The 13,340-nt window shown below is 40.1% G+C and overlaps 1 protein-coding gene across 3 annotated transcripts in view; it reads left to right on the top strand.

Annotated features, from left to right (window-relative positions):
- LOC138019844 (uncharacterized) overlaps window positions 1–13,061 on the top strand; it is a 290,417-nt gene extending 277,356 nt beyond the window's left edge. For all 3 annotated transcript variants that reach the window (XM_068866780.1, XM_068866781.1, XM_068866778.1), the window contains 2 exons: window positions 4,426–4,506; window positions 6,331–13,061. In XM_068866780.1, the coding sequence (XP_068722881.1) occupies window positions 4,426–4,506; window positions 6,331–10,631 (4,382 nt within the window). In that variant the 3' untranslated portion in view covers window positions 10,632–13,061. The remainder of the gene's footprint in view (window positions 1–4,425; window positions 4,507–6,330) is intronic.
- Window positions 13,062–13,340: the final 279 nt, after the last annotated feature.

Below are 13,340 nucleotides of genomic sequence, written 5' to 3'. Positions count from 1 at the left end.
TCCAGGAGGCTCCACTATAGTGGCAACTGGTTCCTAGACGGAAAAGGCATCTAAGGTTGGGAAATCCTGTCAACCCAGCCACGAGCCCTGTTCTGGAAATGGAAGGGTCACTTAACGCCAGTAGAGAAGTATCAATGTATGAACTGTCTCCTTTAATTTGTACCCTTGAGATACTCAACAGGAATTACTCAATACTTCACTGTAATTGTTTCCTGGTGAGTTTAAAGTTGCCAAGGTCTGCCAAAGTAATTCATTTTCTTTGCCAGAAGGTTTTCTCAGTAAACTAATGTAATCCTCCGATCTCTCTCTTTGTGTGTTTACTTAAAAACCTTATTAATTTTTTGAATGCTAATCTCCATTAAAAAAAATATTCTAGTATGCCACCTGGGGGCCTAGATGTAAGTCCTCCACATCCCAAAATTGTAGAAGGCAGTAAAAAGGAATGCACTCGATCTGATCAAAGCCTTTGATACTTTGAATCATGCAGCTTATTTTATGGAACGGCAGCTCAGTTAGTTGAACACTGGGCTCATGCGGGAGGTCGTGAGTTCGACTCCGACTGGACCAACATTCAGGGCCTTAAAATAACTGAGGAGAAAGGACTTCCTTTCGTAATTACAGCCACAAATGGTTAGACGTTCAAGTCTTTTGGGATAAGGACTATAAACCGTAGGCTCCATCTCACGAATATCTTCCATGTTCTCTGTGGGACGTCAAAGAACCCACACACTATAATTTCGAGAAGAGTAGGGGATGAAGTTCTCGGTGTTGTGGCTGTCCTTTGTGAGTGTGTTCTTTCCAGCAGAAGTGGCCGGTTTGGTGTAATGTCTGCAAAAATCCTTGTAGTATATGCTGCCACCTAAGCAAAAACAGCCATAAGTCAAAAGGACTGCCGAGTGCTGGGAAATGTAAATGTAAATGTAAAATTTACAAAAGTAACATTATTGGAGTTTCGGTTTAAAATTGGTTTTTATAAAATGGTTAGGATAGTACTCGCACTCTCATTGGTCAGTAGCAGTGTTTAGATGAGAGTATGTAAACACGACTGTAACATCACACGAATTTTGATTGGTTATGTGTTGTCAGACGCGCGTTTTGATTACCTGTTACCTATCCTCCGCGTGCCAGGTGGCACATAGGGCCTCCACAGAAGCTTTCCATGTCTGTCTGTCTACCGCAACGCCCCGCACCTCGTCCCACGAACCCCATCCTCCTTCTTTCATCTCCCTCTCTACGGTCCTTCTCCACGTTGTCTTTGGTCTCCCCCTCTTTCTTTCCTCTTTCCTTAGGGTAACCTTGAATTCTTTCATGGTATCTTTTAATTGGCTGGTACGAAATATTAGCGTGTATTAAGAAAATCTGTTTCAATCGAGGAGTAAAAAAAACAGCATTTTCCTTCATTTGTCGAATTATTTTTGAGAAATATTTTACAAAAGCAATAGAGGACGTTTTCCGTGTTTACATTGCGTCATCTAAACACTCGGGGGAGTTGGGAGAATTCTCGACAGTTATGCAATTCCTTGACTGCGTCTCGGGTTTGCATAAATGTCTCGAATTATCCCAACTCCCCCGAGCGTTTAGATGACGCAATATAAACACGGAAAACGTCCTCTATTGCTTAAACATCACACCTAACTGACTGAGACCAGTTTATTGCAGATTGTTTTTTTTTAAGTGAAACGTACAGCCTGTGGAGCGCCTGGCAACGCTTTTTTCTTAGACTGACATATTTTATCTTTTAATGTACAAACCCGTAAATGATCAAATTTTGCCAAATGCTCATGTTTGTTAAAAGTATTAAACAACCTGAAAGCAATGGTGAATCAAAAACTCAACAGTGCATTTGACTGGGTCAGTGAAAAAAAAAAAGAAATTCAAGTAACATGGGGAAAACTAACTTTCAGGGTTTTCCATCTGCATAACGGGACAGACGCATGAAAAACTGACATCAATTTGTTTTTTACAATAAAAAGGCAAAGGGGCTGTCAAAACACGAGAAGAGCGCGAGACAAAAATGCGAGAAACTTCAATTTTATTCAATCTGACACGACCACATTCATAACTTGCCTTGCTCTCTTATTGGCTAATGGAAAACGGTGACAGATCGACGTTTCACATAATTTTTCATAAATTAAACTCTTCGAAACGCATAAATTATAAATTTATTTGTCTGTCCGCTGATTGACAATAAAAATTAGCCAATGGGCGCGCGAGAATTTTGCGGTCATTGTAAAATACTGCTTTCATTCTCGCTAGGCTTCTTAGCCATCTTTCAACGCTTTGCGGCTTCGCGGATGGGTTTTTAAAGTTTGTCCACAGAAAGGAGGCGTGACTGTGATTGGACGACTGAGTCAATCATGTCGGGAGACCAAGAGGGCAATAAAAAAATTTGTTGTTGACAAATTACGGTCTGTCACCCCGATAAGGCTCAGTTTGTTATTCAACGGTCGAAGCCGTGGCCACTTAATCGATAAAGCGAATCATGCGGAAGCTGTTTTCTTGCGATCGAGTGAACAAACTACCGTCTGAGGTCGCTCGCAGGACTGCTATTGCGTTGATGGTGAGTTGAAATGAAAATTCAATCTGAGCCCCAATCTTTGTCAATTGAGAAACCGAGTAATTGAAAGATGACTCCAATCGCGTTGGATCTGAAAAAAAAAAAAACCGCACGGGAAAGAAGGCGCCCACAATGGCAATAAGGTTAGGCTTTTTAATTGAGAATTTTTTGTATATAATTGTCTTAAGCCTTTTATCGGAATTCCCAGACAAATCCTTACATTTTTTCCGCCAGGTAAAGGTACACCTTATATAACGTTGGTAATTCCTTTACCCTCTACAGCGAGGGTATTGTCCCAGGAAGCCGACGGTGCCCTCAGTTTACCCCCCTCTTTCCATCAGTGCTCCGTTTTAAGGGTATTTAAAGCTAGTAAGGCTACACTGATAGGAAAGAAGTCGAAACAAGGATGTGAGATCCGGGGATCGAACTCAAGACCTCTTGCACCAAGGCCAGGCCAAGCTTTCCCTCCCACTGAGCTTGAGGCGCGTGTGGTTTTTACTTTGTGGAAACACTGACCAGTTAATGCTCGTACCTTGTTGCATTTCTTGAAGGTTTATGCTAGTGTCCTACATCAGAGGCATACTTTGTGTGAGAATCAAAACTTGTTCTTCACATTTGCATCTTGTGTATGTGTGTTGTAACAATTTATGCCCCTAAAGTCTTCTCCAAAAATAATCATTTACATAACGTTTTTGGCATTTTATGTTCATTCTTCTCCCCTTGTCCAAAAAGGGTGGTACTGCTTTAAGGCGCTGTTAAACTGTGCAATTTTTGGTACAACTTGTCTCGTAACGCCATTGCCAAACAAGTTGCACGAAACATTGCACAATGTAACATACCTTGCAACGGGCAAAAATCGTTGCAGAAAGTAAAACTGAGTTCTACTTTCTGCAACGGCTCTGGTAACGTTGCAAAGACATGTTCAAGCTTTGCGCAGCGTAATATATGTATAACTTGCGTCGCAACGGTTTGCAGCACCAACAAAAGAAAGTCATGTGATCATCGAAAACGAGACAAGTTGCAAGAAACGTTACTTAGTGTAACGCCCGTCAAGTAATGTGTTTTGCTGTGTGAGAACTTTCCTCGAAACAAAATTACCAGAAACGTTGCTAGAAAAATTGCACTGTGTGACAGCTCCAAAGGTTTCTGATTCCTCTTTGACACACTTTTCCAACCTCTGGTTAGTATAAATGTAAACGTTTTACAAGACTATGTTAAAAGAGCAGCTGCTATCTTTTGAGAACCCAAACAACTTTTGGAATATTTACTAGAACATATTTTTGGTGTTAAAGTTTGGAATTCACCAGATTTCTGTGGAAAACAATTATAATATATACGTATTAACTAAGTACGTTGCGAAATGCGCTACCTGATTTTTCCCATACCACTGAGTTTACTGGTTTTAAACTAATCCAGGGCCGGATTTTGTACAGCGGCTTTTCGTTTTGATTAATATATCTTTGAATATTATTTAATATTTAGTTATGTATCTGTATATATTATGTATATTAGCTTAACATAAATTCAAGGATTTCTCCTCTGCTCTCTTTAACATTTCCACTGTTTTACACTGAACCACTGGCTCGCTTTGCTCTTTGTTGTGTGATGTCTGTAATTTTTAGCACTTGTTTATTATTTTTTTCAAATGCGTATCTAGTAGCCTAATAAATTTTAACCTTTTACCTAATCAAAATTAATTCCATATTCACATGTACCTTGATATTTTTTCGAGTCAATGTTTTACTTCTGTAAAGGCTTCCATTTTTTCGCTCATTTCTGGATATTTGTAATTAATAGTATTAGTAAAAGTAATGTTGTTGTTTTTGTTGTTAACCTAATGGCAGATTGTGTTGATTATTCTACAATAGATCCTGTACAACCAGAAGCAAGTTGTGCCAATGTTGTGTCAGCAGCTGGCAGAAGCAGCACGCACAGTCATTATGAGCATGGTAATTTATTCAGTGATAAAAATAACTGAAAGGAGGTGTCTGGAACTTGCTTAAGGAGGCTCGAAAGGGTTTTTCGTTGCTACAGTGTTTGTGAAACACTGTATGTAGCAAAGGCACCAAAGAAAGATACCAAAGAAGAATTTTTCATAGTGTAGACAAACTATAAATATCTTTGCAACTCTATTGTTGTGTAATACTTTAAGGGCACTTATGACGTTATATCGGTTACCATGGCAACACGCCAGGTCCAAAAAAAGGGTCCTCTAAATTTCAGTTCTTTAAAATTATCTGAAAAACGAAGTCGGTGACCTATCGTTTTTATTTCTTTGTTAGAAATCCCCCTAAATTCTTTAACTTCTTAGAGAGTATGACAAAAAGTTATCCAGTAGAATTTAATATATATCGTTTTATAGTTCGCAGAAAATTGTACTAGATAACTTAACTTTTTTATTTGAAGTGCCATCGTGAATGATACTTGCATGCAAAAAATCAATATAGGTCACCGAGCAAAATTTCGAGACCAAAGACCAATTTTTTTCCGCACGATTTATTTCCGGTTCGCGCGATTTTACGCCTATTTTCACTTTCGGTGTGTTGCGCTCGCTAACTTGATTTAAATTTGATTCATTCAACTGACGCGAGTTTCTTAGTTATGGCGTGTGTAGGTTACGCGCGTGCGCGCAGCTAAAAAGCCTTTCGAGGCTCTTAAGGTGGCTAAATACGAGATACAAAAACCCTTAACTTGGCGTGTCAACATTGTTTCGTTGCAAGTTTGGGTCGATGTTTCCCGTTTTTCACCTTGCATGATCATCTTGTCACGCAACAAAAACATTTGTTGCGGGTTGAAGAAAGTTGTTGCGAAAAGTAGAGCGCGGGTCTACTCTGAGCAGCAAATTTTGGTTTTGTTGCTCGTTTTTCACTGATCAAGCTCACAACTTGTCGCGCAACAAATGTGCTCGTGTATTAGCAAATCAATCAATCAGCGAGCTGCATTTCTTCAACCCGCAACAAATGTTTTTGTTGCGGGTCAAGTTGATCATGCCAGGTGAAAGACGCGAAACATCGACCAAAACTTGCAACGAAACAATGTTGACGCGACAAGTAGAGGGTTTTCGTATCTCGTATTTCGCCGCCTTAAGATGATTGTGTTACACCCCCATTACGGTTGAAAAATATGTAATGAGTGAGAGAATTTCGTGACGTCTTATTGAGATAGAGGTGGATTTTTGGGAGCGGGTAGATGGCCTGTTGTTACAACTTTGTTCTGAATAACTTGTATCTTGTGTTGGAAAGTACGATCAGGGTATATCATCAGAGAAGTTTAGAAACCTGTCCTTTGTGCCTCAGCCTCATCTTTTTGAGACGAGAGCACTTATTAATTAGAGTAATAACATAAGTACAATACAAGTATAAGTTTTGGTTTGTGATATCGCGCAAGCGCGTGTTCGGAACAGGAAACTGTAATCTTGAGTACGCTATTACGTCTGGACAGGTCTTATCCTCATTGCTGTTAGTTTATGAAACGTTACTTCCACCAGCAAAAAAGATTTAGAATCAAGGAGGTGTCTGAAAATTTTGGATAAACAGTTGAATGAAAAAGAAAATGGCACTAGGTGTGCTTTTCTCATTGCATAAATTTTGTTTTCTTTATATAGTTCCTTGTAGCATTACGTTTGGTAATGCAAAGGACCCGGCATCACTAATTCTTGTTCATTTTACTCGCTTCATTTTAGAATGAAACTGCCCTAATGAAGATGTAACCGATTATTTTCACAGCAAACAGATGTTCGGTCCCACCATTTTTTCCTTCGTTGTTTGTTTCAGAGATCGCAAATTGTGAATCAGACATCAGATCATTTGCCAAGCGCCACGATCCAGACACAAGAAATTGGCTGTTTGATGATTTCAACAAGTGGTTCAGTGATCCTGGTGACTCCAGAGCTTATGTTCTCCTGGGTGATGCAGGAGTCGGAAAGAGTGTGATTGCTGGAGCCCTGGCGCAGCGCATGAAGGAGTCTGGACATCTCGGTGCTGCTTACTTTTGCCGTCACAACGATGGCACAAGAAATGATCCCAGGTATCTTCTGGGGACTGTGGCGAGTCAACTCTGTGAATGTAATAGTCACTACAATAATATTGTGGGTGGGATAGAGGGTGTAATTAGGATGTTACACAATGATAAATTAGGTGTTCAGGAACTTTTTACAAAACTCTTAGAAGAACCATTAGCTAAGTGTACGCATTTGGCAGAGCGAAAATTAGTTATTATTGACGCCCTAGATGAGACAGAGTACGAGTCCAGGGAAGATTTCCTTTCCCTTATAATCGAACGATTCCCAAGCCTTCCTCAATGGAATTTTTTCTTTATCACCAGTCGGCCTGAGGACACAATACGGGGAAGATTAGCGATATACAATCCCTGTGTTAGGATTTGCGCAGGCGATAGTGAACAGCATGATATTTATCAGCAACACGAGGAAGATATACGGAAATTTCTCAAGAATGGTATCGATTTTTCGCTTTTCCCATTCACTGTGGAAGAGATCACGAAATCTTGTAATAGATTGTTCTTGCATGCATTTTACGTTAAGGAAAAACTCAACGATGTCGCAAAAACAGGTAAGATGGAGGATTACACGCGGAGTGACCTTTTTGTCAAAGGTCTTGAAAATTTCTTTCGGGAAAACTTTCAGCGAGTGTTTAGAAAAGTCGGTAAAGATCTCTACGAGAAGTTGATTGGTTTTGTCGTGGCTGCCCCATCTCCTCTTCCTGTCTCGTTTATTCCCTTTGTTCTGCGACAAGAAAAATCGAGTCTTGATGAGCAGGAAGTAATTGATGCCATTATGCAATTTGCTTTGAATCAAGCTTCCAATGATACCGTCACCTTTCTACACAAACTGATTCCGACTTGGTTAACGAAAAATCCAGGGAAGAGAGACTACCAAAGAAAGACCAAAAGAAAAGATTGTCCTCACTTGTTGATAGACAAGAAAAAGGCAGAAGAGTACCTGGCAAGAATTTTTGAGGAAATACTCTCTGGTATAGTGGACAAACTGTCCCCAACATCGTCATGTATAGATGTGGATGTGCAGGACTACGCTTTTCGCTTTGCCATTCGTTTTTTGTGTCATTATGGTGACCAGAAATCAGTAGGAATTGTTTTTAGGTGTTTGACAAGTTTCCATTTCTTGGAGGAAAGAATCGAAAGTGAAAAAATTGGTATCTACCACCTGCTAGAAGATTTGAAGTTTGCTTCATGCTGCCCCGCATTCACGGACTTACGCAAGAAGAATATTCTCCATGAGATCTCCAACGCTCTTGAAAGCAATGTTCATATTCTTTTGGATTGCCCTCACCTTTTAATTTCCTGTCTTCGAAGTGGATCAAAAGTCTTGCAAGAAACCGGTTTAATTCCCAAACTCTCGGGCCCGTGGTTAGAGTGGAGTGCTTTTGACGGGAAAAGCATTACTTGTCTCTCAGGCTTTAACGTTTTTACGACAGCTTCTGATCAAAGGACGGTAGCGGCCTCAAATGGTCGCTGTATTGTTTTTGTTGATGCATCTCGTTTAACGATCGTGAGTGGTCCTTTTGAGGTAAGCCAAAGTACAATAAAAGAAATCAAGCATTTGCAGTTCTCGCCTGACGGTAAGTGGGTGTTTTTCGGTAGACTGGACAAATGGTTTTCGGTTGAGCGTAAAAGTGTCGAGGACTTTCCGCAGTTCTCTGGAAATGAAGTGATGTATGAGTGGAGCACTCTCACTCCTGACGATCAGTACATTGTCGTGAAAAGGCCTAGGAATGTCACTTTTTCGGAGCCTTGTATTCACTGCGTATCCGAGCTATTTGCTCTTTGGACCTTACAAGAAATTCACCACGAGGTTACGTTGCCATGCAATGATCATGATTTCAGAGGATTAGCCGAACGATTCCAATTCAACTATCATTGCGGTAATGTTCCCAGAAGATTAGCCAAATTCAGTCGATTCATCAGTCTGCGCCGTAGTGTTTCCGAAAGATTGCTAGACTACCTTGAAGCACCAGAGTTGTATCAGCCTTCTAAGCCTTTTAAACGGTTAGTCTCCTGTCATCACGGTGCGCCTTTTTGTGAAAAACTCCGCGAATTACTACGGTCAATTGATGATTCATCCTTGACAGCAGTTCGCAAACTGATTGTTGAACTTTATCCTCATATATTTGATTTCCAGGTTTGGAATGTACGCACTGGAAAGTCTTTGTTGTACGATGTGTTTTTTCTCAGTGTTCAGTTAAACGAATTCACTTATTTTTGGCACGTAACGCACGACATAGCGGTTACGGGATTTTACGGCATCATCGCAAAAGCCTCTTCTATCATTAACATAGCTGTGGCAAATGCTATTCACGCTGCTGCTCTCTTCATTTTAAGGGGCATATCTCTGCAGGAAATAGTAAAAAACCTAGAGGAGCGGGAAGATATTGAGCGACAGGTGGCATGGCTAGCGAGGATATTTTTGGCATCCTCTCGAAAGAGGTCTCAACTTTTTCTGAGAAAATTGTTTTGCGTGAGTTTCATTTGCGTTTCACCACGCAAGAAATGGCTCCTCCTGGTCATCTCTAATAAATGCAGCATTTTACGTGTGTACTCTTTATCGGAAGGAAATGAGGAACAGCATTTTCTTGATATTAACTGTATCCCGAGAGATCTTGGTGAGCCGTTTGTTGACTTCACGTTTACAAATGATGACAGCTACTTCATATATAGCACTTCATCAGGGTCACTACACGCTTTATGTCTTCAAACAGATACAATTTTGAAAATTGTTTCGGGAACGGCCCTTTTTTACTGCATTGATGAAAAGCAGTTTTGTTATTTCTTTCAAGGTATCAGAGGCGAAAGAAAAAAAATCTTTTTGACCGACTTTTTTAGTCCATTGAGATTTGTGGCATCGACTTTTGTACGGAAAGTCCATCCAAGTGAACCGTTGTCGCTTTGTTCTCCACGTTTGGACTCGCTGATCAGTTTGAGTTTTACTTACGAAACGGTATCATTCGTATTGCGGTGTTTACTGGATGATTATCGTAAACAGATGCTTGATAATTTTGTGCTGTCTCCTGACGGAAAGTTAATTGCCATTCACAGAGGGAATAAGATAGAATTGCTTTGTTCTCTGCTTTTCTTGTACGATTCAAAGCGTTTTACAGTCTACGAACACGAATCGTCGTTCACGACTGCACTTGCATTTTCAGTTGACTCTAAATGGCTCCTTTTTTGTGTCCAAGATGGAGTGAACGATCCACATATCCACGAATGGGATGTTGAGAAAGGTGTGCTTGTCTCGTTCAAATTCCCCGTGTTATGTCCACCGACGGTTGAATGCTGTTGCCTTTCGTCGGACAAAGCAATGTTAATCTTGTGCGGTGACAATGAAGTTGAGATTTGGGAGTACGAGAACTCTCCTTGCCGTTTACTAGCAAGATCCGGCGTCAGTTCATTTTACAGCACATATAAGTTCAGTCACTGCACCCTTTCGGTGGACAATAACCTGCTCGCTTGCTGCATTGGGAACAATGTTGTTCTCTTCAGCAGTGTTCGGGACTCTGCGAAAACTTCTCCACCCAAAGCAATTCTTCGCGGTCATCTGGCAAGAACTGTGTTTAGTAAGTTTTTGAAAGTAAATCGTTATCTCTTAACGTACGACATTGATGGGTTGGTGTTTTTGTGGGAACTGGCTAGAACAAAAGCTGTCGCATTTGCAAGGATAACACAAGGCCAGGAGAGCATTGTATGTCTGCTTATGTCTCCGAAAGAGGACACTGCAGTTTGCTTGTTATCCTCAGGTCGAGTTTGCGTCGTTAAACTCTGGAAAATGGAAGATGAGCCCCTTTGGATGCCACCAATGGAAGACACAGTGAGCTCATCCGAGATAAGTCGACAAACTGTACGGGAATTGGTATCAAAATCTGAGTTTTCACCTGAAACCTCTCGTGATGAGGATTTTAGCTTATCACAGTGGGAAGAGGATATGTACTATGTTTATGATGATGAGGATGAGGATGATGATGATGATGATGACGACGATGACGATGACGATGATGATAATGATGATGATGATGATGATGATGAGGAAGTTGACAAATATGATTGAATAGTTACCACTTCTGAAGTAATTGAGAATTCTCCATTTATGAAGCAAGTTTTTCTTCGCGACTTTCCCAGGAGTCTCTAAAGTTACGGCCGAGTGCAATTTTCGTCATTTTTGCCAGTCAATTATCTTTATTTTTACATGTTAGTTTTCATATATTTGGTATTTTTGTTTTCAGCGATTTGCACCACACTGGAGCTGCTAAGTTTATATCTTGCAATCCTCAGTTCGTATTGTGTCTGATGCAAGGCGACAATCATTTTTCCTTTTGTTTGCAACTTTTAACATTTTTGTAGGAGTGAGGTATTCCGCTACTGTCTTCAAATGAATTGAATTGAAAAGATTCCTCAAAAGATTCAAAATATTGTACTTCCTCGTGCAATGGAGTCACCTGCTTGTGAGGAACAAAATATTTTTGATACAAGTATAAAAGGCAAACAGTTTGTCAATGGGGAAATTGAGTCATTAACAGAACTTTACAGTCACTATATGCCAAAGACAAACAACTGTATTCGTCATCACCCGTGGACTTGAACTCTGTGACATCACCCGTAGTCGGGATTAGAATTGCATGATAATTGCACTGAAAATAGTGAGTAATGCAACGTTAACCCGATGTTTCAGTGGCGACCAAACAAACAAAACAAGGGCGCTTCGTGAAGTAATCAGAAAGGTCTCTAATGATTGAAATTACACAGGAAATAAAACCATCATTGATCTTCTAGGATTTCCCAACCTTCTGATCAAGACAGGGTAGGCACCAGTTGATGGGGACCTCAAAAACGTCGAAACCAGCAAAATCCAGCTGGAATTTGTGCCCTTGTTGCTGTCCTACCTTTCTCCACAAAGGGAGTGTTAGCAATCTAAAGAATTGTTTCTTGGTCGCAAATGACTGTTTGAATTTTATCACTTACGATTTTGCGCATGTTAAGTCCGTGTTTAATGCATTGAATTGGTCTCGCCGAAAATACGATTGGCTTTCATTCCGGACAGCCACGTGCATGTCACGTGATTTCATGCGAATCTAACTCTTGCATCTCTTGCTGAATCCTCATGCAGGTCATTGCATTCAAAACGATTCCAAAACAGGTTCAGTTACATTTTTGGGTATCAGTTTTCAGAATTTCCTAATTTTTACATTTAAGTAAGTTCATATAGAAGAAAGAGTTATCACCGCCTAAGAAAAAGAATTGTAGAAAATGGGTAGGTTTTGTAGAATGTGTTACATTTATAGTATTACGAATAAGAAGTTAGTTTTGTTGTATTTGCTATCTCATTTCCAAGTATTCGTAAACAAAGAGACACATCTCGGACTTCTCGCTTACAAGTTAAGCTATTGCTTGGGAGAATAGATACTTCAGGCTTAGATAAAACTATGTTCAAATACCTTTTCAGACCGTAGAAAAATTGAAACGTTGGATGAAACTGTTACAAACTATTTTAGGTGCATAGTAAGTGGTGCTGTTTCAAGCCGAGTGGGGTACAACCATAACCAAGTTAGTCAAAGCACACGCAGAAAATCAAATGACTCTTGCTTTACATACAGCCCGTACTAGTCCTTAGTTCAGGAAAAACCCTGCTTGTTCAGTTACAGGTTTCTTTCTTAAAAAAGTGGTGCAGGATAACTGATCATCAAGGGCTGATTTTCACTAGCATAAGCACAGGCAGTATCTTCAAACTGCGAAGAGTCGCGAACTTTGTTACCTTATTTAGTTAGATCTTCGTAAGATTAACGACAGATCATTAGCATTGCATTTACGGCAAACATCGGGCTCAAACTAGAGATAAACAAAAAAATCAAGAATCTTGTTTCGTTTACTCTAATTTCTTGCCTCTTATCTGCAGATATCAGGCAACTTCTCAATGGAGAAAGACGACTATTAAAGAATCGGACAAGAAAATTTTCCAGCTTTCATTAAAGAAAAAAAAACAGCAGTCTAGCTGCCGTTTCCCGTTTCACGTAAACGCAATGCTAACTGTCTTTTTATGTCTGCTAATGTAGGCCTGTGTGTAAGGCGAAAGCAGCGGGGAGCGCGAGATTTATGTGAACGGCAAACGGTACACGGCAGGATACTGCTTGTCATGAAAGAATGATAATTATCTCATTTTCACTTGTCGTCCTCTGAGGAGAACTGAGTTACTGGATATCATATGACAACAAGAAAGAAATGAACTACAATCAAACAAGTTTCTTTGATTTCTGGAAAAACTGGCTTCAACGTTTTCAGTGCCTGACGTTTTCCGTTTTCCGGAAAAGCGATGTTGCCGGAATCTCTCTAGTTAATCGATTGCCAATCCGTATTAGCCACTCTCTATGGCAATTAGACTTTGCTAGGAAGCATATATATATATACTTGTATTTACTAAGGTTATACAAGGGATAAATGCGTGGCCCTTTAGTTGTATTAAGCATATTAAAATAAAATTTTGAAAGCAGGACCTGTTTGGTGTTAGTTTACATTTGATAGCCAGCGCAAATCCCTAGAGTAATTGGCCCCGCAGGCCAAAACCCGAGGAGGCAACCTAGAAGTCCCCGCGTAAAAAGGGTAAATGTATAAATATTATTGGTAGGTACTGCAGGGGGAATCAATCTCGATTTGCTCAACCGGGTGCGCAAGGTGGTATCGGTATTGCTTAAATGGGCGCTCAAGTGCTATTGGTATTTTTCTACACGACCGAGGTGTTTTAGGAGTCACGAAGTAAAAAAATTGG

The sequence above is a fragment of the Montipora capricornis genome, chromosome 10, assembly GCF_036669925.1.
Source record: "Montipora capricornis isolate CH-2021 chromosome 10, ASM3666992v2, whole genome shotgun sequence".
NCBI lineage: Eukaryota > Metazoa > Cnidaria > Anthozoa > Scleractinia > Acroporidae > Montipora > Montipora capricornis.
This window is presented reverse-complemented; position numbering and strand designations above follow the sequence as displayed.